The sequence below is a fragment of the Clarias gariepinus genome, chromosome 24, assembly GCF_024256425.1.
Source record: "Clarias gariepinus isolate MV-2021 ecotype Netherlands chromosome 24, CGAR_prim_01v2, whole genome shotgun sequence".
In the NCBI taxonomy this organism is placed as follows: Eukaryota; Metazoa; Chordata; class Actinopteri; order Siluriformes; family Clariidae; genus Clarias; species Clarias gariepinus.
The window spans coordinates 8980104-9007961 of NC_071123.1; the positions used below are offsets into that span (position 1 = coordinate 8980104).

Below are 27858 nucleotides of genomic sequence, written 5' to 3' on the forward strand. Positions count from 1 at the left end.
CATTTTTAAATCAAAGCAACCAGATCATCAAAAGGCATCTACTGTACCATACCAGACAAAAGTCTGGACACACCTTCTAATTCAATGTTTTGTGTTTAGTGATTTATTTTCTACATTCTAAAACAATACTGGAGTTTTTAAAATTATGAATAGTTCTTGCAAAAACAGTATTGTTAAGATGGGACAATAAATGTATTTGGTATATTATCATATTTGGTGGATTTGTGTATTACTTCAAGATAAATATATTATTATTATTATTATTAAGAAGAAGAAGAAGAAAATTGTATAATAATTATTATTCATCCTGTGTGGTAGGAATGAATTATTTGCCAAGTTTGTTTAAAAAAAATAATAATTATGGCAGAGAAAAGAGAAACATGCTGTCTAGCTAAATGCTAAACTTTTGACGTTAGGTTGTGTGGTTTAAACGCCGCCCTTGGTTTTAAGTGAGAAAACGTTTAATGTTTTAAGAGATAGGCTACCGTACATTTAATTATTAATTAAACTTTTTTCCCCTGACAAAATCGTTATTAAATTGAAATGATAACAAAATCGATATATATTAATACAATCACATTATTAATCAAATCAGCACCTAAGCATCTTGATAATTTCATACCAGGATGTGACTGGTGATTCCCATCCCAAGCATGACATGATGAAACCTGTTCTCATGAAGAGCATCCCAGGAAAGAGTTACCAGCCTCAGAAATCACCAATTAACAAACAGCACCTCAGATTGAAGCCATTATGAAGTATTTAAAGAGCATAAATAGCAAATTAATCCAAGTATTAACTGTTTAAAGGAGACTATTGCATATAAGAAGATATTTTGGATGCCTTCAGCATTGTTTTACAGTGTAGAAAGAAATAAAAATCAGGAAAGAGCATGGAATTAGACAGTAACCAATTTGACTGGTAGTGTATATGCTTTATCATAAGACGATATATAATGATGTTTTTCATGTAAAAACTAATAATGCAGTTTCATGTAGAAAGTGCATTATCTATAAACACGGGTCATCGATTTTACTAAAAATAACAAAAACAGCCCGAATGTAGTGCTGATACAAGTAAGCATTACTTCAGGTAACATGCCATAATGTGTGTTTGCATTTCTTTCCTTTAAATAGCCTGTTTTATGGCATCGGATTAAATGGACTGCGAAATGAAACCAGTGGCAGAGCGGGTACGCCTTTCTTTAATGAGACTATGATATGTACGGAATGACACACTCTGGAGGGCCATTCATATAAACCTTTGACTAGCTGGACTACGAATGAGAACTGCTCTTACAGAAAATGAATCAACACCTTCTGAGCATTCAGATTCGTAAAGTGCAGAGACATCACTTTGGAGAGCACCTGTATATAATAGTGTTCATGCCCATTTTGTTCAAGTTCCTGTGTTGGGCATTACTGTCACTATTTCGTCTTTTTCCAACCCTCCTTGAAACGTTATTACGTGTAGATTAAATGCTTATGACAAATGTGGCATCCACAACCCTCATCACCCTTTCAGTTTTCTACATGGTTTTGTATTTTATTCCTGTACCGTTTTCTGTCTTTAAGGTGTACGTACAGCATCAGTCCAGCTCCCTCTGTGCTCTGAGTGCATTCCTCCACGTGTACTGCTTTTGGATTTGAATAAAAGCGTTAATCAGATAAAAACATGTAAATGCAATGTAAAAACATTCCTTAGCGAAATTCTGAGCATGCCTCCAGCTTAGAGAGATTTTTAAATGAGACCTTTAGCATCAGACCTTATGCTTATGCTCATGCCTGTGCCAGAAATCGGAGCAGAAGTTGTTTAAAGGATCATTTAATTACTTAAGGCCATCTGGAACAACCATTACTCCGAGATCCACTGCCAATCAGGGTTAAGATCTGTGCGCGCAACACCTAATATCGACAGCAAACAGGTAAAAACATGACGAGCAAAAGGCGCCCCAGCAAAAAGATGACTAACTTGATCCTGAAAAACCTGTCGTCTCTTAATGCGACTTCCTGTAAACTTGAATTTAAACGTGTTTTTTGCAAATACAGTGAGATTAATGACTTTTGTAATCAGTAACTTGTTATTAAAACAGTCCACACACTTGTTTCTAAATTTCATTTTCAATGACGAGGCTGGAGCATTTAGCTAATTTCTTACAGTACCAGTCGAAAGTTTGGACACACCTTCTACGTTTTTTGTTAAGTGATTTATTTTCTACATTCTACTACAATACTGGAGAGTTCAAAACTTTGAAATAACACATATGTAATTAGGTCATTAAGTAACAACAACAACAGTCAGTTGTTATTTTGAGACAGAAAGGTCAGCTATTCTGAAATAGTTCTTGCAAGAACAGTATCATCAAGTGCATTTGCAAAACCCATCAAGCACAATGTTGAAACTGGCTGTCTGACCTCTGATCCAAAAGAGAAGTTCATTTAGAGTTACCAGCCTAAAAAAATCACCAATTAACAAACAAAAACAAAAGTAGCAGATACATCTCAATATCAGCTGTTCAAAGGAGACAGATAAAAAAAACTGAAAAGAGCATGGAATTAGAAGAAGACACATTCACAACATTTAAGCAGAAATTTGTGGTATATTTAATGTACAAGAAAATCCACTGCTAGAAACACAAGTTTAGTATGTTTCCAAAGTCAGTGCATGATCGTGTTAAATAACCACAATCTCTATACTGACCAAACTATTAATGATTAGGATTTCTACCATAATCAAGGACCCATATGTTCAAGCATTGTAATCCTACTATATATAGCCAGAGCTAAAAAGTTCAAATATAGAATTGGCACAGCTGTTTTTTTCACACCATTTTTCTCCATTACCATCACATAACCACTGGATACCTAATATTAAAAAAAATAACAGTACTTTCCATGTTTCCAACCCAGATGCCTAATCTATAGTATCAGACCAAGTTTACATCAATTCATATCAATCTTTAAATTGGTCCAGTTTCTTTTCCAATACACCTGGGTCACAGTAAGGGCACATAAAGGTGTGCACCATAACAAAGGCGGGGTAAATTTTGAGCTTTGTACTACTGTACATGTCCGCTCTTTCGCTTTTAGCCATTTATTATTGCCATGACAACAAAACAATGTAAAGTTTTCCCACTTTCGAAGTAGAAATGCATGCTGTCGCCTTGACGTGTCAGTACACGACAGACCAATTTACGTAAATTACAGCCAGAGGGGGAAGGGGAAAAAAAAGTCTGAATAGTGAACATAAAGAACAAGAATCGAAAAAAAAAAAGTCATTCCTTAACTGTGCCTGTGTATTGTGACCAATCTGTTGGTCCAGAAGTGCATTCAATTTTCACGACATGCCCTTTGACAGTGGAATCTAAATAGATAAAAGAAAGGTTTTGTCTGTACATTGGTCAGAACTCACTCTTTTAATGATATCTTTACGTTTCATAAATTGGGGAATGCAAAACCAGAAAAATGTCTGTCCGGACAGATTTTGTCGCAGTATCACACAAACTTTAATGAAACTTTCGCAGTACGTCTGAGGTTTAAACCTGCGCTGAAAGTGAAATTAAAAAGTGTTGAATTAAAGCAATGTTGTGAACAGTTATGTGCCAGATTTAATAATCTACTTGGTCAATGTAAACAAACACCTGCACAGATAGATATTAATTAGCAGCAGTAAAATTTATATTTTTTTACTGGGATTAGTTCATATTTTCATGAACTAAATAAAATAACAGCGCTCAAGTAGTGCAAATAAATTTTAACTCTTTGAGTGTCGTTTTGCTGAGCAGGGAGTGTATTTGGCTGACAACAAATGAAGTTCAACTTAATGTAAACAAGGCGTAAGATAATTAACTCTAAAGAATTTCATTTCCTTGTATTAATAAGTCGGGCAGAGAGTTCTGCTGTACAGACAGTCAGGCAGACAGTGGGCTTCAACCTAAAAAATAATAATATGACTGATTACATTAAAGCTCAGCAGATTATTTTTAGCTTTGAACTTTAGACTATTTCTACAAACTCTTCAATCGTCAACAATGGGTAGGAACACTAACTGATGATATACTGTACGGACATGAGTGTACAGTATGATGTATAATGGGTTGGAGACTGCTGTGTGGTTTCTAATGAGTCTGAGGTTTAATGCAGTGATGAGCTGAATGTGACTGGAGTCAGTATGAAGTGTAAACACACACACACACACACACACTGCACTGGACTGGACTGATAGAGCTGGTAGAAATAAGATAAACCAGTACAGTAATAAATAAACACTGTCCATTGGAAGCTTGGTAAAAGTTACCTGTTTTGGTGGTAAGGCTGGGTGTACTGGGTGTACTGGGTGTGCTGGTGGTTGTGGTGGTGTTGGTGGTAAAATCCCACGTAGGCGTGGTAGTTTGGTTTTGCAGGTGAGTCACGTTAGGAGATGAGAAACTAGTTGTTAATGAAATGTTTGGCTTTGTCGAGCTCTGAACCGCTGTTGTTGTTGTTGTTGTTGTTGTTGTTTGGGGTAAATCACCGACCGTGGTGGTCACCATGGTGCTCCTGTAACTGCCCCCTGGGGTCACCTCTGAGAACCCCCCCTCGGGTAAATGGTTCGGGCTGCTCGTGACACCTACCACCTCCGGGCGGCTATCCGACGCGGCGCGCGCCTGCCTCGCGACGCTTCTGCCCTGCGAGCGGAGTGCACGAGACCAGGCAGCCGTGCACGCGAGCAAGAGTAACTCAAACAGCGGAAAAACTAACATTCTGCACCGAGCGCGCGCTTTAGCTCCCCATGTGAAAGGGTGTCCGCGTTAATCCGTGTGCTGAAAGTCCGGTCCGGTCCGGTCCCGGGTCAGGACAAACCCCGAAACGAAATGTCTACACTTTAAACTCCGTACACCGCGAGACCTGCTGTTCCGCTCCAACTACTGACAGTTTCTTCTCGCTTTCGGCTTCTACAAACACTCCGCTGACCAATCAGAGCCTGCACGCGACGGAAGACAGAGGGAGCTCCGGACCAATCACAGCGCGAGGATCAGGCGAGCCATGTGAAAAAAAAAATGTAATGGAAAAGCTACAATGAAACTGTTCGAGTGCAGAAATTTTGGGAACCGAGTTCAAGGAATCAACTGGGTCGATTCCAAGAGTCGGATCACTCAGTGTATTTATATTTACACCTTGGACAATCCATGGCAGGGCACACATACATGCACACACTTACATGCTTATTTACACACTGTGGGCAATTTAGGAACAACAATGAGCCTAATCTGCTTGTCTTTGGACTGTGGGAGGAAACCGGAGTACCTGGAGGAAACTCACCAAGCACGGAGAGAACATGCAAACTCAATGCATACAGACCCGAGATGGAACCCTTAACCCTGGAGATGTGAGGCAACAGTGCTAACCACCAAGCCACTGTATATATACTGTATATACAATTCCCGCCTTGGGGTCTGTACAGATTTGCATGTTCTCCCCATGCTTGGTGGGTTTCCTCCCACAGTCCAAGAAGGAAAAAAAAAATGTTTTACATATAGACCCCAAGGCGGGACTTGAACCCAGACCCTTGAGGTGCGCAGCCGCAGAACTAAACAGCTAGCCTGCTGCCTCTATTTTTACTTTTTGATTTTAACAGTGGCTTAGTCCAATCCCATCAGGACAGACATTTTTTTATTAAAAAGTTATTTAGACACAGTAACCTTGGATTTATTTACAGTGAGCATTTACTCTAAAAGGATATTTGGTGGATATAAAGGATATAAATGTCCTTGGTGGTTTTCCTCCGGGTACTCCGGTTTCCTCCCACAGTTCAAAGACAAGCAGATTGGGCTAATTGACCTGCTAAAGTGTGTAAGTGTGTGTATGTCTATGTATATGTGCATTGCAAACCCCATTTGCCTCAACCCTGGTGCTGCAAGGCAACAGTGCATGAGTTTGGCCAAATGTCATTTTAGAGTAAATGTTCACTGAAAATAATCCTAAAGTTACTGTGTCTGAATCACTTCTGATGAAAAATTTTTGTGCCGATAGCAGTGGGCTTTTCTAGGACACCAGCGCCCCCAGGCTTCCAGGGTGTACTGAATGGTCTGATCACTGGACATTGTGTAACTGGTATGTTCTGGCAATCAATCTCTGAAAATTTTTGCCGTTTGGTGTTAAACAGCACTCTTCAACACATCATCAAAACACCTTTTGAGAAAACACCGTACCTGCTGTATCAATGCAGTTCCAGAGACTTGATGTCGTTCTAAAACATTGTCTTACCCCAACACTTTATTAGGCCTTGCATTAGCATTAACAATATATGAACAGTATATAAGAGATGAACTAAGGAATGTTGGAATAGTAAAAGTAAAAGTATATATTATAATTGTAAAAAGCTGTATGCAGTTTCATTTTTGAAGATATAGGTGTTTGACTTAAATTCACAAACTCAATCTGTCTAACACATTGATTCATTTGTGGGAGAAAATTCTTCCACCTGTTGATGTTGCTGTTAATTTAAAATATCAATCAGTTAACAATTCATAAACAAAGAGAATTAAAGAAGAATTAGAGAAGATTACGCCACACAGAGCTGGATGAAGTAAGTCAGGCTTTTATTGCAGCAATAAGAACCCAGATGAGCCAGCCTAGCCATGCCTTGGATCAGAACCAAAGCAGTGCCAAGTCTAGACTGAATTCACAGTCAAAAGCACGCTCCTTTTATACAGTTTCTAAGAGGGGGGGATCTCCAGTCTCCTCCCCTGTACCTTCACCTCGTTTGACCACAGCAAAATTATAATCCATTATAATTCAGTTTTTATCAATTAATTTTTCCATTAAAATTACATTTCTCTCATCTTGTACCATTATGTCATACACCTCGCTATCTGACTCCTCTCCATGCTCATAACTCTTTCCCTTTATATTTACACCTCGTTATTTGACTTCTTCCTGCGCTTATCTGACTCTTACTATGCTCAAAACTTCTCTTCATTATAATACATCTTCTTTAATAATTATTTTCTATTATCTTTACACTTTTCATATCTTTTTATAAAAATATAGGGGTGCCGCTTGTTTTCAAGGCTTTTTCCTTGTTTTTTTTTTGGTATGTTCTTCATTTCTCAAGAGACCAGCCATGGGTAAGCATCTCCTTTACACTATTTTACTTATTTGCCTTATTTTACCCCATTCAATGTTTTTATGCATTTTTTCTATTTTATAGCCAACTGCGACTTCTCCATTGATTACTTCATCCCTTTGGATGATTCGGACACCCAGGGCAGTTCAGACCGTGTTCCTTCTGAGGAATTTTATTTCTATTGATGCTTTTACCCTGGCCCCTTATGTTTTGTATTTTACGTTGGGCTTTTATTTCTTGTATTTTATATTATTACCATGTAAATATGCCTTTTTATTCTTTGTCTACTCTTATTAAAATATTTTATTCACAAGACTAGCTCTGTGTCTCTGATTTTTCCTATTTCTTATCTGCCCGTCCAGTCTGCCCACATGGCCATCTTCACACACACACACTGTCTCGCAGGGAGATTCCTCTGATTCTTTCAAGTTTAATTTCAGTGTATAGTTTATTACATAGTTCCCCGTACACCTCGTTAGCCCCTCTTTTTATCTGGTTTCTAGTTTCTTGTGCTTATCTGGTGTCTGTCACCTGATTATTTCTTCTGTCCTTGGGTTTTAGTTGGTTTTTCCAGGATTTTATCCTCCCTGCTTTGCCCTTGGTTTTTTCTATCAGTTGGTTGTTCCTGGTTTATTCTACAGTTCTCAAGAGACAGACCATGTATGAGCATCTCTTTATTTGGTAGATGCACATACTAGTTTATTTTTGTGTCTACTTTTATTAAACTCAGTATTCCTAAAAGTAATCGTCTACCATTTGGATATTTGTCTATATTTTACTTAGACATGTATACGTATATCCAACACTTGTTTCAATCCTTCATTAGGCCAAGTCCGACACCTGGCACCTTATCTTGTCTTATCTGGGTCACTCTAACCCTTCTCTTACTGCTATGTTTTACGTCCTGTCTGCTTTTCTCACTTAACCTTTATATTATTTCACTAAGATTAATATTATGTTGATTAATATTATCATATTGTTACATTGCTGCATACACAAATATATTTAATTAAAATATGCTTACATATTCATTGTCTATACCATTTATCCTGTATACAAGGTCATGGGGAACCTGGAGCCTATTTCAGAAGACCTTTTGCATGATGTGGGGTACACCATGGACAGGGTGCCAATCCATGGCAGGGCACACAGACATGCACACACTTACATGCTCATTCACACGCTACGGGCAATTTAGGAACGACAATGGGCCTAATCTGCTTGTCTTTGGACTGTGGGAGGAAACTGGAGTACCTGGAGGAAACTCGCCAAGCACGGAGAGAACATGCAAACTCCATGCACAAAGACCTGAGATGGAAATCAAACCATTAACCCTGGAGATGTGAGGCAACAGTGCTAACCACTAAGCCACTGTATATATATATATATATATACATATATATATATATATATATATATATATACATATATATATATATATATATATATATATATATATATCTTTCACAATTTACTGTAAGACTCTGTGCCATCAGGGAAATAAAAAAAATGACGTGCAGGTCATCAGCTGACTTTATTTTATTGCCACATAACATTTCTGAGTCTGGACCTGACCAACTGAAGCAACCCCAGATCACATGATGGGTCCATCGCTTGATCTGCTTTCCTTCGTACCCTGATGCGCTCATTGCTCTGAAATAGAATCAAACTGAACTCATTAGACCACATGTTCTTTTTCCATTGTTTCGAAAGCCAATATTTATGTTCCCCAGCAAATTAAAGCCTTTTGCCCAGTTAGGCTCACTATCGACTAACAATTAGTCTCTTATAGCGCCACTGTTGTTTAGGGCCAGTCCTGTGAGCTCTTGTCACACTGTGCGTGTGGAACTGCTTTTACTTTTACTATTAAACATTGCTGTGATTTCTGCTGTCGATTTTTACAATGCAGCTTCATCAAGCATTTATGTGATTTTAAATCAGGGTCATTTATGGTGTCGGCTGACTATATTTCTTTGAGGAAGTTGACAGTTCACCACTATCCTTCCAGGTTTTAATAGTGTGTTGGACGATTCTTAGTGCAGTTCCATTCACTTTAATGCTTTCATTGCTTAATGCAATAAAATGGTTGCTTTTTTTTCTGCCAGACACTGTTATTTTCATAATTTACATTGCAATCTTTTTTTAAAAAAGAATTACGAATGACTCCTACCTGTAATGGCTAAATAAAACAAATAATAATTTGATCAAAGTGATTCTTTGATATATCATTGTTTTTAGAATGTCTGCTTAGTAGGCTTGGATTTTAAAGGTCCAGTTTGTTGTTAATGTACAGTACATAAGCTCTATTGGGAATAGGGGAAAAATGCTGCACCTTCAGCTTTAACCTTTAACCCCGAACTAAGCTAGACATAATGACAAATTGAAACAAATTTAACACAAAGTTCCTACCAGGAAAAAATATATATAATGTGTATCTGAACATTCAACCATCACATATGTGATTTATTTGATAAAATTTCTATTTTACTGCACAAAGTGAGTTCATAAAGACATGGCTTGCCAACGATGAAGGCGAAGTTCTCTAATGGCCTGCGCACAGCCCCGATCTAAAACCCAGCACATCTGGAACACGACCACATGCTGGGCCTTGTTCAACATGAACATCTAATCTTATTAATGCTGATGAGTATAAATCCTAATGTGTGGCTGATGTACAGTAGGTATAAATCCTCATGACCACAATCCAAAATCTAGTGAAAACTTTGCCCAAAATACCTGAAATTATTATAACTGCAATGAGGGAAGTGCATCTTAAATAAGAGGTTTAAAGCACATGGGTATAACTGGTCATGTGTCCATGTGTACTGAGTTTGAAAAGGATAGACTTTGAATGTCATGATTGAGCTAGTGTGTAATAATAAATCATTGGCGCCATCTTGTGGTGATATACTGTACTGTAAATTATTGTACTGTACATTTTTTACATAAAACACATTTACTGTAAAGTACTGCAATATCATATATAATATTGAAAAAATATATAAAATCAGAGCTTCTGCTTAGTACTGAATACAACCAAACAAGAAGATTCTTGCTGTAAGAAAATCCCAGTCAAGGTTGTTTATTGATGCTGGGATTTGAACAAACAACCTTCCGATCGCACTCACTCACTCAACCACTCACTCACTCATCATCTACTGTATGCCACTATAGATGGACGGGGTGCCAATTAATACACACACTCACATACACACACTCACACACTCATTCACACAGTATGGGCAATAAAAAAAGTGTGTGTGTGTGTGTGTGTGTATTTACACTTTGCCTAATACACTGACAACTTTTGGATTTGCCTTTCATTTAATTTCATATAAAAGCTGATATCTATGTGAATGATGAGTTTAGATGTCAGCTTTGTAAATAAACCCTCAGCAAAGCACTTAAAATAAGGTGTCGACCATAAGTAAACAAGAAATGTATTATTATTATTATTATTATTATTATTATTATTATTATTATAAATACTATACCAGAAGACTTTGGGCACAAGACAGTGTGCCAATCCATTGCAGGGCCCATACACACACGCACACACACACACACACACACACACACACACACACACACACACACACACACACACACACACACTATGGGCAATTTGGAAACTAATTTGCCTAATCTGCATGTCTTTGGACTGCGGGAGGAAACCCGAGCACCCAAAAGAAACCCACCAAGCACGGGGAGAACATGCAAACTCCATGCACACAAACCCAAGGCTGAAATTAAACTTTCGACCCTGGAGGTACGAGGCCACAGTGCTAACCACTATGTTACTGTGCCATCTATCAAATATTATTATTATTATTATTATTATTATTATTATTATCATTTATTTGTTTGTTATTAAATGCTTATTAAATTTTATAGCCATGCTTTGACATTGAGTGCTTTGTTTTCTTCTGAGAAGTGGAAAAATCTGTAAGCCTGTAAACATTTTGATTGTAAATAAACTCTTGTTTTGTTATTTACTTACATCTCTCCATGTCAACAATAACCCAAAAATATCATCTTAAGATATTACCTGTTTTGAATTTTGTATTTCTTTATATACAGTATATTATATACAGTTCATTATTGCTACTAATGTTCTCTGGTAACTCAATCCCTCTTTTAGTACTGGATGAGCAGCTCTTGTATGCTTGCAATGTAAGACTGGGAGAGAGAGAGGGAGAGAGAGGGAGAGAGAGAGGGAGGGAGAGGGAGATTAGAATATTATTATTTCAATGCTTACAATCATTTGTTGGCAGCCATAAACAAAAACAAAAACTTTACTATTCACTTGCAATTTAGCATTTAAGTTGAGATTATTTAGCATTAATAATGAAGAACCTGGTTTATGAAGGGAGTGGAGGATAATAGGGGTACTGTAGATACACATGATGACGCATCTTCCAGACGTGCCCCTCAGGACATCGTTGATGAAACACTGGAAAACTGTTTTTTCATCAGAAGAGGAACACACAGACACACTCGGAGTCACCGAATGAAAGTCACCAAATGAGTCACCGCACACAATTACCTGCACACAGCATCCGCACATGGAACACACAAGTAACCCTGAGTGTGATGACTTTAGATCTTATTTAAGTGTGTTGTTATTCTAGTTTTCTGACTTTGCATTTTACCTCGTTTACGATGTTTGCATTCCCTCCAATGTTAATGTTTGTTGTTCACCCGAGTTTTCTGACTCCTGTTTTCATTTTTTTTTCCAACGCTGCATTGGATTTCAATTCCTTTATGAAAACAGCATTTGCCTTAGTTTCCATCTCAGTTTCAGGATTGTTTACATATTTGTATAGAAACACAACCAGAAGTCAGAGTCAGTATGGCTGATGAAATTTGCACAAACATCGGATCAGGTCATAACTCCTCCTCAAAGGACTGTAACACATTTCTCTTCTCCGTCTCAGTACAAAACTTCACTGTTACAGTGAGATATTTAGTCCTAACATAATCTTACATAACCGAAAACCTACAAAGATGTTTAAAGTTATTATAAGGGTTTATATGCACATGGTGTTGTGAGAAATTTCGAGGATTATTACAGTGCTTTACACAGACAAATCCGAACAGAAAGCATTCATCAACATATGTTGATGCCTCAAGAAGTCTAAAGATAAAGGGGCCAAACAAAAAAAAAAGGGCAAAACAAAATAAAACCAGAAACAAAACAACAAAAGCGAAAACAAAATAACATAACCGAAAAACAAAATAACAAATTAGAGAAAATAAAATAACAAATCCAAAAACAAAAGTACAAATCTGCAAACAAAATAACAAATCCAAAAACAAAACACCAAATCAGTTTTTTTTTTCTGGATTTGTTATGTTGTTTTCAGTTTTGGTCTTTTGTTTTTGGATTTGTTATTAAGTTTTAGTTCTATAATTTTATTTCCAGATTTGTTATTTTGTTTTTGAATTTGTTATTTTGTTTTCAGTTTTGTTATTTTGTTTTTGAATTTATTATTTTGTTTTCAGTTTTGTTATTTTGTTTTTGAATTTGTTATTTTGTTTTCAGTTTTGTTATTTTGGTTTTGAATTTGTTATCTTATTTTCAGTTTTGTTATTTTGGTTTTGGAATTATTTTGGTTTTTTTTTTTTTTTTTTTGTATATCTCGGCCATAGTACCAAAACCAAAAGTGTGCAAAAGCAAAAGAGTGTGTTTTGAAAAGACCTAGTTCCTTTTTCCAGCATGGGTTTATAGACCTGAAAACCACAGTCTTGCTTCTCTTTGTTTTTTTTTGTCTGATCTACATCAATCATCAATTATGTATTAATTATATTATAATTAATTTAGTTTCCTAATTTTTATGTTATTTTCCACCTCTTCTATCAATCTCATAATTATTCCCATGTGGGTTGTCTTCTCGAGCTAGGCCACATCTTTTGCTAAAGTCTACTTTATTTCTTGTTTTTGATGGGTGACTTGGTTCCTCTTTTTGACCTGATTCTCTGTGACATCCCATCAGATGACTTCATGTCACTCCGATCTTCCTCTTAACTCTTAACCTTCTACCACAATGTAAAAGTACTTTAGGCGTCTGAGTTCCTTCTCTTATTGCCCTGTGCTGGGCCTTTACACTCTGAGAATTACTGGAGTGTAACTAAGTCTACTAATCAACATGAATATGACATTTTTTATTTTCGTATCATCTGACCTTTAAAGTATAGCGGGCAGCTCACCTATTTTTCTCTGCTGTGGTTTTCATATTTTTGTTCCTCAGCCAGTGTTCTGGGTCTGGTGGACCCACTGCATTTTGTAGTTTTTAATTCAACACAGTTAATCGATTTTAGGTTAAAATACTCAACTGATGTTTACTTCATCCTGATTATAAGCAATATACACAGGATATTTGGTTAATATTTGCCCTTTACCTTTGTTACATCACATTTACAGGATAAATTAAAGTGCTATTTTTAAAAAAAATTGTAATAAAAAAAAGATAAATTATTAACGTGAGTGAAAAAAATCAGAAGATTTACGAAAAATAAGCACCTACGCATTTGTTTTATCTGAACCTAATTAGAAGTTTAACCCTTTCAGGTCATTTCACATAACACAAGCTAACCCATGTCAGTCTAGCCAACACATCAGCCCCACTGAACACATTCTCTTTTCATACCAGCATATACAACACATGAGATTTACTGTGTATGTGGTGTATATGTACTTCATAAAAGTGGATAATCATGAAAATTATATGGAAGTTTATAAGGGACATTGTTGGATGGAAATGTTCTCTGCCAGTTTATGCATCCTACTGGGATTCTGTGGATTCCTCCTCGGATCTGAAAACATCAAAGTGGGCAAAAAAAGTGGGTGATCCAAAAAACATGCCTTCCTTCTAAATTATTGCAATCCTGAAAAGAATTCTGGATTGAATCTGGAACGAAAATCTCAAAAGAAGACTTGATGTCCGGCACATAAGTAACTGCCATCCCTGTTGGCCCTGGGTGCATTTTTATCACATTAGCAACCATGCAGGGTGGCACATTTTTTGGGCAGGAAGACCATTAAACCATCTGCTCAGTTCTGGAACTGGCTGCTGATGGCCTGGTTCTGCATCTTGTCTTCGTTTTGGTACTGGGTGATACTCAGTCTCAACCTTTTCCTTAAAGGTCACTGTCAGACTCCTGTCAGGGGACTCTGAATGTTCCCTCCCTTCCAAATTCAATTGCAATGTCTTCTAAACAGCAAATCTTTTGGCCATCTTCATAAGTTGTGATAAGGAACCACAAAGCTATACAGTGTAACCTTGGATTACGAGCTTAATTCGCTCGTATTTCAAAACACTCGTAAACCAAAAACGAATTTTGCCATAAGAAATAATGGAAACTCAAATTATTTATTCCACAACCCCCAAAAAATTATAAAATAAAAATAATTAACCACAGGGGGGCGCAATCCAGCATCTTCTTGTGCCAGTCCAAAGTCTGGATAAATGCAGAGGGTTGTGTCAGGAAGGGCATCCGACGTAAAACATTTAGGAGTTTAGGAGTAATAGTAGGGGTTTAAGTGTTATAGAAAACAGTAAACTCATGCGTAAACGCGGCAGGGGAGACGATTACCCAAAATTCTGTTGGCTCAGTTGTGATCATGTGACGCTCAGCGTCAAAACAAATAGCGCATGCGTGATACATGATACTTGGTTCTCGTAAACCAAAACTTGTTCGTTTTCCAACACAAAAAAGAATAAAATTTTTTTTGCTTGTCTTGCGGAACGTTTGCAAACCGTGTTACTTGCAATCCGAGGTTTCACTGTACTTATTGCATGAGATCCCCAATTTGGGATATTAAAAATGCAATATAACAGAAGCAAATAATGATTGGTTCCCACAAGACAGAGGGTAAAGTGTGCAGGAATGTTAAAGCAGACAAGTGTTGGTGCTTGAATTGTGCCACAATGTTGTATGACAATGTTTGCAACCTTGCGCGGGACGACAGGGCCAAAACATAAAATTCGCACTCTCTCTCTCTCTCTCTCTCTCTCTCTCTCTCACACACACACACACACACACACACACAGAGTCAGAAAATGAGCCATGGCCAATGAGTCTGAAAAAAATAATTAATTGTATAATTTTTCTTTTGATAAAAAATTCAAACATGTCTCACAGACCTGAACACCACACAAGGGTTAACTGATTCCCTTCGATGAGGACTCGTCATCGAACAGTCCTTATATCAGCCTAATCCCACGTCAACTGTGATTATGATAACAATTCTGGTGAGTGATTTAATACTATTCATTTGCTGTAAAAAGGGGAAGTTAGTCCATCTGGAACGTTTTTCCTGCTTTTTGCTCAACTCAGCAGCTTAGAGCAGACGGTTTGGTCTTAACTTGTTCCCTGACCTTACTCGTCTTCTGGAATAAATTCCTCTTTCTGTCAGCCCTATGTCTTAACTTACTTCCCTAAGAACATTTTGACCCTAACCTTTTACTCTTTTCATGTTGATTTGACTGAGATTGTTAAAATATATGATATATAATTGGTTTGATTCACATATTTGTGCTAATTGAAGATGAAGAAACTTTTTTTCTACAATGGTAGAAAAGATTTTAAAAGAATATAACATGCTAGATTTCTTGTTACATTCTTGTTACAATTTACTCCATTCATTGTCCCAGTGAATTACTTAGTCTAAGAAGAACAAAAGTCCTCAGGCTTTTCTGACACAACACGTTAAGACTGACGCTCACACAGATACTGATCAAATTCCTTCCGTTTGATTGCTTTTCTGGGGAAAAGGACTGTTTGATTGTGGTGATATTGCAAAAAGCGATGCCATGCATAACCTTTTACCTTGACTTGAGTGTGTCCCAACATTTAAATGCTCTTTTGCATTTGTGGCCTTATGGTAATTATCTTTATAATGTATCTGTCATGGACTGAGGATGTGCATATACACTATATGGGCGCCGTAGAACTAACAAAGTGGATTGTGATTGTTTTAAACTATTCATGCACATACAGTATTGAAATTTAGTAAATGCGGTTAATCAGTATAAGTATATTGAAATAATTTATTTATGTAAATTCTTAGAATCATGACATTTTCTTAGAATTTCCCCTTAAATTTAGAACTCAATTTTAGTAAAGCTAAAAAGGATTTACAAACACTGAACGTAAAGCTAAAAGTGAACACTGCTCTTCTGTCCAATTTGGTTTTCTTCTTGTTTTACTTACTTCCATCTCTCTTGGATTGTTGGCTACTTAAATACAGTAAATACTGTTTGGAAATTGGTTTCTTTAAAAGTAGGCTCATTTTTAATATTTGTCTGTGTTAATTAACTTTAAGATATTTAGCCTATAACAGACTCTTTGCATAAAGTAGCCTGTAGTCATGATTATACAATTTCTTTATATACAAACATTACGATTTCACTGTCTATTATCACATATTTTCACAAATTTCACAATTGAATTGCTTCATTATGCCTCGCAACAGGGTCGACCACACCTTCTTAATAAATTTTTTTTTTGCACTTTCCTTACTAAGAGTTGCTCTGAACAGTTTCCTAGATCAAAGTTTCCTAGATGAAGAAATACCAAAGTTTGTTGGCAGAGAAAAATTTATTGAAAAGCAAGGAGATTATATCCAGAATTATGATTATGAAGATTATTAATTCTAAAAGCTATTAAAAACTCGTTATATAACCAGAGTGAGGAGAAATTTTGGACTCACAATTTTCAACATATCTAACCAAGGTCATTTGACAGACAAAAAGTAAGTGAGATGCTTGAGAATCAATGTGATGAAGTCTTTATTATGGAACATTTCTACATTCTCATCTTATCGTAGGAATCTATAAAAAAAAAAGTTTCCAAATATGATGTTTAACTCGAACATATTAAGTTCTGTAGCAGAAATAGCACTCCAAAGTCAGCTAAAGTCAGTAGAACTGCACCTCCAGCACCACCACACTGAGTACTGGGGCCCCCCAAGGCTGTGTACTCAGTCCCCTGCTGTTCACACTGCTGACTCACGACTGTGTAGCAACACACAGTTCGAATCACATCATTAAGTTTGCTGATGACAGGACCGTGGTGGGTCTCATTAGCAAGAATGACAAGTCAGCAGAGGAAGTGCGGAGCCTAAGGGACTGGTGTAAAGACAACAACCTGTCTCAGAATGTCAATAAGACAAAGGAGATGGTTTTTGACTTTAGGAGGATACGAAGCGACCATTCCCTGCTGAGCATCAACGGCTCCTCCGTGGAGATTGTCAACAGCACCAGATTTCTGGATGTCCACCTGGAGAAGAACCTCACCTCGTCCCTTAAAACCAGCTCTCTGCACAAGAAAGTCCAATACCATCTATTCTTCTTGGGAAGGCTGAGGAAGGCCCAGCTTCCACCACCGATCCTGACCAACTTCTACAGAGGGACTATCGAGAGCATCCTGAGCGGCTGCATTACTGTCTGGTTTGGGAATTGTGCCATCTTGGACCTTAAGACCCTACAGCGGATAGTGAGGACAGCGGAGAAAATCATCGGGGTTTCTCTCCCCTTTATTGAAGACATCTACACCACACGCTGCATCCGCAAAGCCACCAGCATTGTGGCTGATTGGGGACACCCCTCACACTTACTCTTTACCCTCCTGCCATTTGGAAAAAGGTACCGAAGCATTCGGGCACACACATCCTTTTACACACCCATTTACTGTTTCTTCTCCCACTACCTCAACTCATCACATCAACACCATAGAGTATTGTAATGTCATGTTTGTCGCACTGTCGCTTTGCCGCTCTTGTTTGCACATTTACAAAATGATTAGGCTTCTTCGTTAGCTTGTTAATTTTTCTGTAGTGAACGGTCCTGAGAAATTTATACGGTTTACTTTATATTTCCACTTATTCCACTTCAGAATATCATTTAACCTCCAGGGTTAAATCCAAAATAGTGTTACATGGGCTATGTAGAGTGCAAAACCCCATATTCCACACACCGAGTAGTGTGCTTATTCAGGGGTTAAAAAGGGATTTGGGATTCAGGTTTGAAGCTGATTAGCTTTGTAGCTTAACAACATGGATGGTTGAAAGGTAATTCATCATACATCTGAGCAGTTTTTTTAGGGTTAAGGGCCCAACAGGGACAACTTGGTGGTCGTGGGACTTGATCCTGGCACCTTACAAACCATAGTCTGATGCCTTAAGCATTGAGCTACACCTGACCCAACCATTGCACGCCTCCTGTATGATGTAGAAACAATTACTAAAGAGACAATTACTATGTTTAAGATGACAATGAGATGCGATGTATTTTCCTGCTAAAGGAACTACTGTGACTGCGTTTTGAATGTGGGTTTTGGCAGGCACAGTGCTGCAGAATGTACCAGCCTACTTTGTGCGGAGTGCCTACCTGTAATGCGGAGTACTGCATAAAGCTAAACATCCAAGTGCTGTTATGCTCTATATCAGCACTTGTGGAATGCCTCTTGTCCAATGTTGTATAATGTGCATTAGTACATACTGTAATACAGCTATAATACCGAGTTATCAGGCAATCGGATTTCATAATCGGATATCGCCGTCTCTATGACCAGACTGTGCTTTATACACAGGGGCCCAAAAACAGTACACACACTTCACCAGCCCTTTTTTAAAACATGACTTGAATTCTGACAGCATTGTGTAGTATTATATCTCCTCTAAAGATGAAGTCAGTAGTCGCACCATCGTTGTGGATCATGTGACCGCCAGAAGACAGGCATGTATTGTTCATGTTGAAGTGTGTGTATATTTTTGGTCATCTCTGTATATATGATTTTAATATTCAAGATGTGCAGATCGTTCCAGTACCTCTGTTGTTCAAACAGTGCAAATGCATTATACAGTAGTATAATTATTATGTGTGCAGCCTGATGCACATATCATTTTGACCAAATTGAAAAGAAAAATCTCTGGGGAGGCAGAACAGATGATGGTCATCTGTGAGCCACACAACAGGAAGAGGATAGTTGGTGTGTTACCCCGCCCCCTAAGGGTGCGTAAACAGCAGTTCGAAAAGATGCAGACGAATGACTTCACATCCCTGGCTCGATAAGGGGAAGGGCTGTTCTTATTACGGGGAAAATCAGGATGAGCAAACACAAGCACAAATGGCGAATTTAAACTTAAGAATAGCCAGAGAGTCCAGGGTTAGGATACACAGTGGGGCAGTAAAAGGCTCAGGACTTTTGTTGTTGACAAAGATTTGAAAAGATGTGTTATCTTTACTCAGAAGATCTCAGGAGTCTCCTGTGAGAGATATGATTATGACCCACATGGATGAGTCTGAATTGTATGTATATCAAATAATCTATCAGATAATATCATGTATCTAGTGGGAGTGTGTATGTTTACTGAGTAAAACTGTGTTTAAAGTAGCAAGAGGAAGTCTGTGTAAGAAAGGAGGAGGGGATTGATTGAAAAAGAGAGAGAGAGAGAGAGCGGAGAAGGAAGTCCGATCACAATGCCTCTGCACCTTCTCACTCAAACTCATTCTCACTCTCTCTCTCTCTGAGAGCTGGGGAAAGAGTGAGTCTATGACTGTAGAATTTATGCTTCTGCCTTTATGCACCAGCGAGAATGAGGAGCCGGATCAAAGAAGCTATTGCAGACTTTTTCTTCGAGTATGAGACCCCTCGGCAGGTGCTGGTGAGAAACCCGAAAGTGGGAATCGCCTGCAGGATCCTCCAGCTGGGGGTACTGGCTTACATTATTGGGTAAGAGCGGAGAGTTTGTTTGCTTTTTTTTGTTTTTCAAAATCCTGTGAAATTCCTTTAAAGGAGCGAAGTTAGTCTAAATAGTGTAATTGAGTAACTCTACATGTTTCTGCCTGTTTTGGAGCTGATATGCATCAAGAATGTTTCATGACAAATGAAGTGTAGTGAAATTACTCAGTTATGTAAAACATCCTACAGTACAAAGAGAAAGAAAATAACTCCCATGATACGAACTGTTAATAATGATTTGCTTTTGCAGTGCTTTCTGTCTCTCGAAACATTCTGCACATGGGATTCTTCGGATTCCATGGAAAGAGCAAATGATAAACAATGACATCAGGGATGAGTTGCTGCTTGAAGGTGGTATAGACAGTTGTGTGAGAGCTTAGGCATGCTTTGTACGCATTGAAAAGTTAAGGGTCATACAGTAATTCCTGAAAAGTCAAAAAACATAGCGTGACATGGAGACAGACGGAAAACGGACAGAAATTATGTGACGAATAGAATATAAGAACATTCCATAGGAGATCAGTTGAACGTAAGTGCGTGTATTTACTTTTCCAAAAAGCAAACTGCACTCTACACTGATATGAGCAAAAATTATTATAAAAACAATGAATGAATTAAATAAATATATATTTTTTACTCCAGCAACAGAAGAACAATTGTTTGTCTATGTTGTAAATCATAAAACAATTTGTGTTCAAGCGTTTTGGTCATGCAGATCCTGATCCAGACTGCACATACAGAACAGCACCTGATAGCCGCAGGGGTCGATGAGCCATACATTCAGGCTATTTTGTGGCTGGACTTGAACTGAAATTGTACTTGGATTTTTTTGGACCTGCTAAATATGTTTTCAATCACAGTTAAGAGTTTGTATTTAAAAAAAAAATTTTTTTTTAAGTTGGCTAGTTTTAGTCTTTGACTTGCAAATAGTGGTGTCCACTACAGACCACAGAGCGATAGTGCATACAAAAGCAGGGACCGCGATCTCAATATAAAGCATCTCCAAGTTTGTTACATAATACAGGAAGAGACCCAGCATTGTCATTCTATTCAGGGCGAAACATATTTAAAAAATTCTTTTCAAAGCTTCGTATTTATTTTCATTAATAGCTACCCATATAAGCGCTCCTTAGACAAGTGTGTGTTAGTGTTATGAATTCAGAGTGCATGCCGATGCATGTCCACTCAGTTACAAGGAAACAGCGCATTACTCTCTGTCGTAGTCATTTACTGTAGGTATTACAGTACCTGCAGGTGTGTGCTTTATGGGAAATTGTAGTAACGCGCAAGGTTTATGCACAAGCACTTTATACAGTATTTATTTGCCTATGTGTATTCCTATCTAAACAGTGCACCTTTGTTCCTACATGCATGCATTGTGGATTTTCAAGAGGACATGTTGCTTTTATGGTCTTCTTTACCGTCCGTCTCCAGCTTCAGGAGCTGATGAAGTTGAAATGTCTATACTGTCTTTGCACTCAAATTGTCCATCAGCCGAATAATATCGGCTCGGATGGAGTGCTACTGTATAGTGGTACCTTTAGGTAAAGTCCATTTTGTGGCAATATAAAGCAGTGAGGAGACTGATCAAAAAGAAAAAACAGAATCCACTTACACTTTCATCTCTGGATTTTTATAAAATGTATACACGCCTCAAAAAAAGAAAAATAGTATGATGGATATTATGTTATAATAAATAATTTTTATTATTCAATATATACTGTATAGCAATAAATTTAGTGTATATACACTACTGGTCAATCGTTTTAGAACGCCTCAATTTTTCCAGTTATTTATTGCAGTTTAAGTCGTTTAAGTCCAATGAATAGCTTGAACTGCCAGAGGTTAAAAAAAAAAAAAAGGTAAGGTTACTCAAAACTGAAAAATAATGTACATTGCAGAATTAATTGTACATTGCAAAAGGCAATTAACAATGGAAGAGAGACAGACCATCATAACACTTAAAAATGTGGGTCTTTTCTACAGAGAAATTGCAAAGAAAGACAAGGTGTTAGTGAGTACAGTTTCCTTTCCAATCAAAAAGCACTCAGAAACTGGGGCAAACTCTGACAGGAAGAGGTCTGGCAGACCCAGAGCCACAACTGCATCAGAGGACTAGTTTCTGTGAGTTAACTGCTGGCGTGATAGGCGGCTCACAGGACAACAGCTTCAAGCACAGCTTAATAGTGGTCGTAGTAAGCGAGTCTCAGTTTCAACTGTGAAGAGAAGACTTCGAGCTGCAGGTTTGACAGGACGAGTTGCAGCAAGAAAGCCACTGCATTCCCCAGCGCCATGCAGTACCCTCTGGTATGCGCCTAGTTGGTCAGGGGTTCATCCTACAGCAAGATAATGACCCAAAACATAAGTCCGAGCTATGCCAGAACTACCTCAGGAAAAAAAGAACAAGATGGTAAGCTTGAAAACATGGAGTGGCCAGCACAGTCTCCAGACTTAAACCCCATCGAGCTGGTTTGGGATGAACTGGACGGAAGAGTGAAAGCAAAACAACCTACCAAGTGCCACACATTTATGGGAACTTCTGCAACAGATATGGGAAGAACTTTCTGAAGAATATTAGATTTCTTTTGTAGAAAGAATGCCACAAGTGTGTTCAGCTGTTGATGAGTCAAAAGTTTAGGATACATTTGGGTCTATAAGTCGATTCGATGATTTTTTTTTTCTCCAATTGCTTATTTGTACTATACTTTCATTTTAGAGTGCAATGTGACATTAAACTACATAATTTCCAATAAAAAACTGGAAAAATTGGGGCGTTCTAAAACTTTTGACCGGTAGTATATATATATATATATACTGTATACAGTACATAGTGTTGGCCAAAACATTTTTTTGAGAATTAGCACAACTTCTTGCAGGATACACACACACACACACACACACACACACACACACATTATATATATATATATATATATATATATATATATATATATATATATATATATATATATATATATATATATATATATATATATATAATAGTATAGTATGCAGTATAATACTGTATATATGTAGATTCTGCAAGAAGTTGCTCTAATCCTCATAGACATGTTTAGTTTCAGGATAAAGTGATCATCAAAGTAAATGATAAAGTAATTGCCTCTAAGGAGTCTATTCACAGCATGTTCTAAGTTTAAAAGAGCAGCCATTGATTTTTCGTTTTGACCCCCCCTTATGAAACACAACATGTTATGACAGATTAGAAACAAATTTCTTCATGATACACTTCCTAAAAAGTATAGCATTGTTTTATGTTGTCCTGAATGTAACCATACAGTAACCATTGTATAAGGCGGTATTTTACAGATACTGTAGAGTAGAGTATGTGTGATCAGCCTTGCCTGAAAAAATTTAATGCATTAAGGGATATGACTGGATTTTTTTTTTTTTTTCACAAAAAAAAAAAACATGTGCTCATAATGACTAGGATTATTTACAAAAGTGGATGTAACAGGCAAAAAGAAGAGAAGTTGCTGTGTTGTGAGGTACCGTTCATGTACTGTACAAACGCCACATTTGCTGCTATCTTAACCAACCGTTCAGGAAGGCAATGATCTGTTTAAAGAGTGTGAAGCGTACTGATATAGAGGCAGACAGAGTGAGAGGTACATTAGCAGAAACACAAGCACTTGAACTGACGTGACAAAAAATTGTCTATGCCGGCCTGTAAGTTTTTGTCAGTATTGATGTAAAAAGCAGTTACACGACAAAAATTCTTAAAGAAATTAAACAATTAAATCATAAGAAAGGAAACATGTTGAAGCCTGGATTATTTATCACGTAGTTACACTGGTAGATATGGACAAACGTTTTTGACTAAACCTGCAGTGACATTGTATCCAAACACTTACACTGCAATTCGAAGTTGGTCCCCATTTCGCAGCAATAACAACTTCCACTCTTTTTGGGAAGCTGTCCACAACATTTTTGAGTGTTTGTGGGAATTCGCACCCATTCATTCCGTAGGTCAGGCACTGATGCTGGACGAGAAGGCCTGGCTCACAATCTCTGTTCCAGGTCATACCAAAGGTGCCCAATGGGGTTGAGGTCACAGGGCTCTGTGCTGGGGCCAGTCAAGTTCTTCCACACAGAACTCATCAAACCATGTCTTTATAGTTGTTGCTTTGTGCACTGGGGCTCAGTCATGTTGGAATAGAAACTGACCTTCCCCATTGGAAGCATAGCATTGTCTAATATGTCTTGGTATGCTGTAGCATTGAGATTGCCCTTCATTGGGGATTGAAACACCTCAATTAAAAAATGAACACTCATTGTCTTAAACACTGCTTTATCCTGTATACATCGTCGCGGGGGGCCTGAAGCCTATTCCAGGAGATTCAGGGGACAAGACGGGGTATACCCTGGACGAGGTGCCAATCATTCACACTTGCACACAAACCATGAGGTGGGAACCGAACCCGAAGGTGCAAAGCGACAGTGCTAACCACTACACCATCTTGCCGCAAATAGATAACAGGTTTGGCTAAATTACTTTTTTAAAGACTTACTCTGTCACATCTTTATCTGTATCCTATCTTAAGAGATACATCATGAGGTCTCAAAAAAACTGAGCCTATTTTGGAAACAGTGTCGTGTTTGATCTGACACCTCATAGCATTTACTGTAATACTAAACACGAACACACACACACACACACACAAACACACACACACACACACACTGCAGCAGAAATCCTGTATAATGCAGGCTTAAATTCCAAACCTATACATGCACCCAGGGATCTGACCTGTGATGTGATTACATTGTTTGACACATCCTTTACTACGCCACCCGCTTTTTTTTTTTCAAACTGCACGCTACCCCTGACTTAATAAGAAATGTTAACTAAAACATTTCTCTGAAACTTCAGTTACAAGAACTGGCCTGAAAATGAGACCAAAAATGTAACAACTTCCTTTAGGAAGCCTGGAGAACTATTCCTCTAGACTACAATAAAAATACAAGAAAGTCCCTTTTTAAGCAAAGTATGAAGAAATGAGGGGTGAAATGAAACTCAAGACTTTTGCACAGTACTGTATATAAAATCCCTTGCTCACCCAAGGCCTTGTATGGCTGATGTTCCACTGAAACAGATGTGACAAAATTTTTTTTTATTGATATGCAGACTCCTTTGAGAAGGAGTCTCTAGTGTCAGAGCTTTAACTTTGAAATATACTGTAGCTTTGACTTCAGGTCCGAAGACATGAGATTGCTTTTCTTAGTGATTCAACAGAAGGAAATGGTAAAAAAAAAAATAGCTAAAGTTAAGTTCAGCCTTTATTCATCACATATACATTTCTGTATAGAGAAATTCTTCTTTCTTCACATAATTAATCTTTTGTTAGTGGGCTGGGGTTAAAGCACAAGGTCCGCCATTATACCATGCACATTTGGATGACAGGGTTAAGGGCCTTGATCAAGGACCCAACAGCAGCAACTTGATAGAGCTGGGGCTCAAACCACTGGCTATACGATCAGTAACTCAGATCCGAGTCTTAACACACTGAGCCACCACCGCCCCAGTGAAACAACTGTTTCAGGGCACACACACACAAACACGCACACACACTACGAGCAATCAGGGGACGCCAATTAGCCTAATCTGCATGTCTTTGGACTGTGGAAGGAAACCGGAGTACCCGGAGGAAACCCACCAAGCACGGAGAGAACACACAGACCCAAGGCAGGACTCGAACCCTTGCTTTGGGGTGGGAAGTCTGATTAACATCAGGCCACATTACTTCACCCAGTCATTCATTGTTTTCCACGTTTTTCGATTAAATAAAACATGCATAAAGGAGTATCTATCACTTTACAATACCTCTTGCTTCATTTGAGAAAAAAAAAACTTACTACAGTACAGTACAGTATATCTCATGTTGCTCTCCAACTGTTCATACTGTTCAAACAGTAATTTTATGAGTTGACTAGATAGGCATGGTAGGCATGGAGATACTGCAGATACCTTCTATGGGGGATTTCCTCTATAAAGTAATAAAGCAACATAGGCGTGCACAGAGAAGTTCATAGCAGTTTGCAAAATGTATTTTAGATTTAAAGTAAATGCCCGTGGTGTTATTAGAATTTGCATCATTATCATTTCTTATGACTCATTAACACACAGTCAAACAAAGTTTAGGCAAATCATCTTCGCTTGCTCAAAGTTGGACAAATTTCTCAGCAGTATTGAGTAATGGTTAGACCGGTACAGATCAGATAACACAAACCGTTTAAGATAAGAAACATGCTGGTATTTTATTCTAATACATTCGGATCAAAGATTTTGTGAAAATCTACTGCCAGTATAATACAATAATTGGACACAATTATTATTATTTTTAATCAAAAGCATCATTGCTACACACTGCCATTATATATACTATATATCTTATGCAATGTCACCGTTCCCAGTGTCAATTCATTCGGATTCATTATTGACAATTGTAGACTTTACCAAACAAGGTTGAATCTGTGCAAACATGACTGCTGCGATACTTTCTCTTCTAGACATTGAAAAAACAAAGATAGGGTGGAGAACACTTGACATGATGTGCTTGACAAAATCAATATTGCCTTTTCCAGGTCCTGGATCGAATGTAAACTCTCACTCGGTGATAAACATAAAATAAATACACAAAGCAGTCCAAACTCGAGCTGGAGCAATGATTTCCATTGATTACCTGGGCATGATGGGTCCATGAGTTCCAACACTGGAGGTGTTCGCACTGGAACTCGGTACTGGATGTGGTTCTGACGTACAATACCGGTCAAAACTTTGGACACACCTACCGATTCAAAGGTTTTTCTTGATTTTTTAGTATTTCTATATTGTAGAACAATGCTGAAAATCTGGTCATATGGGTTGTTCCTGGTATTCAGTGTTTCAGTCCCATGGAAACGAATTGCTGAATTAAGTTACTGCTTGCGATGATAGAAGGGTCTGTCAGACCGCACCGTGTATTACTGCTTGCTGTGTATAGGGTTGTGTAGCTGCAGACTGGTCAGCATGCCCCTGGTGACCCGTGTCACACAATGTAAAAAAGTTGGTCTGGTTTGATTGTTCACATTTTCTTTGGCATCATGTGATTGGCTATGGGTTGTGCATGCTTAACTGAGGTAAGAGATGGCCCCAGCATGCACAATGTGAAGAAGGCTTGCTGGCGGAGGCCGTGCGATGCTCTGGTCGATGTTCTACTGGGAAAACTTGGGAATCCCAGCATTCATGTCAATGTTAATTTAACATGTAGCCCTTGCCTAGATATTAATGAAGATCAAGTACTCTTCATGGCAACAGCATTCTCTAACAGCAGGATAATGCGCCCTACCACACTACAAAAAATTGTTCAGGAAGGGATTGAGAAATGTGATAAAGATTTGAAGGTGTTCGTTTGGCCTTCAAATTCCAGAGATCTCAATCTGACTTAACATCTTTGGAATGTCCTTGACTACGGAGTCTGCTTCATGAAGGTCCCACCTCACAGCAGTTTACAGAATCTGCTGATAACATCCTGGGGCCAGAAACCACGGCACACCTTTTGAGGTCTTGTAGAATCATGCCTTATCAGGTCAGGGTCATTTGGGGACACGGTGTTATGGCTGATGGGTGTTCATTGTTTTGATCCGGAAATGTCAAACATACAGTATGGCCTATAGGCCAGGACTGGCTTCATAAAGGTTCTCACTGGTTGGTGGATTGTAATTGATATGTGTCAAAAGAGAACAATAAAGTAAGGACCATTAACTCAGCTACTGACGAATTGTGGTTGTTGTTGCTATTCTTAGAATTGCTCTTTGCTCCTGTCGAGGAGTTGCAACAGAGGTCCGTCCGATCCGCACACAACTTGGCACAGGTTTTATACCAGATACCTTTCCTGGCGCAACCCTCCCATTTTATCCGGGCTTGGGACTCGGACTGCATCTGGTCTAACTGATCAAAATGTGGTGATTATACTGTATGTAATTCCTTATTAGAAAGCAAAAAAA

At 38.1% G+C, this 27858-nt stretch overlaps 2 protein-coding genes across 4 annotated transcripts in view; one reads left to right on the forward strand and one right to left on the reverse strand.

Annotated features, from left to right (window-relative positions):
- The window catches only part of si:dkey-220k22.1 (multiple epidermal growth factor-like domains protein 9), a 118589-nt gene extending 113697 nt beyond the window's left edge, over positions 1–4892 (reverse strand). The window contains exon 1 of the mRNA XM_053485772.1: positions 4297–4892. Within this exon, the coding sequence (XP_053341747.1) occupies positions 4297–4741 (445 nt within the window). The 5' untranslated portion in view covers positions 4742–4892. The remainder of the gene's footprint in view (positions 1–4296) is intronic.
- A 14707-nt stretch (positions 4893–19599) lies between these two features.
- Positions 19600–27858, forward strand: part of p2rx1 (purinergic receptor P2X, ligand-gated ion channel, 1) — a 31472-nt gene continuing 23213 nt past the window's right edge. For all 3 annotated transcript variants that reach the window (XM_053485839.1, XM_053485840.1, XM_053485841.1), the window contains exon 1: positions 19600–19845. In XM_053485839.1, coding sequence (XP_053341814.1) covers positions 19709–19845 — 137 coding nt within the window. In that variant the 5' untranslated portion in view covers positions 19600–19708. The remainder of the gene's footprint in view (positions 19846–27858) is intronic.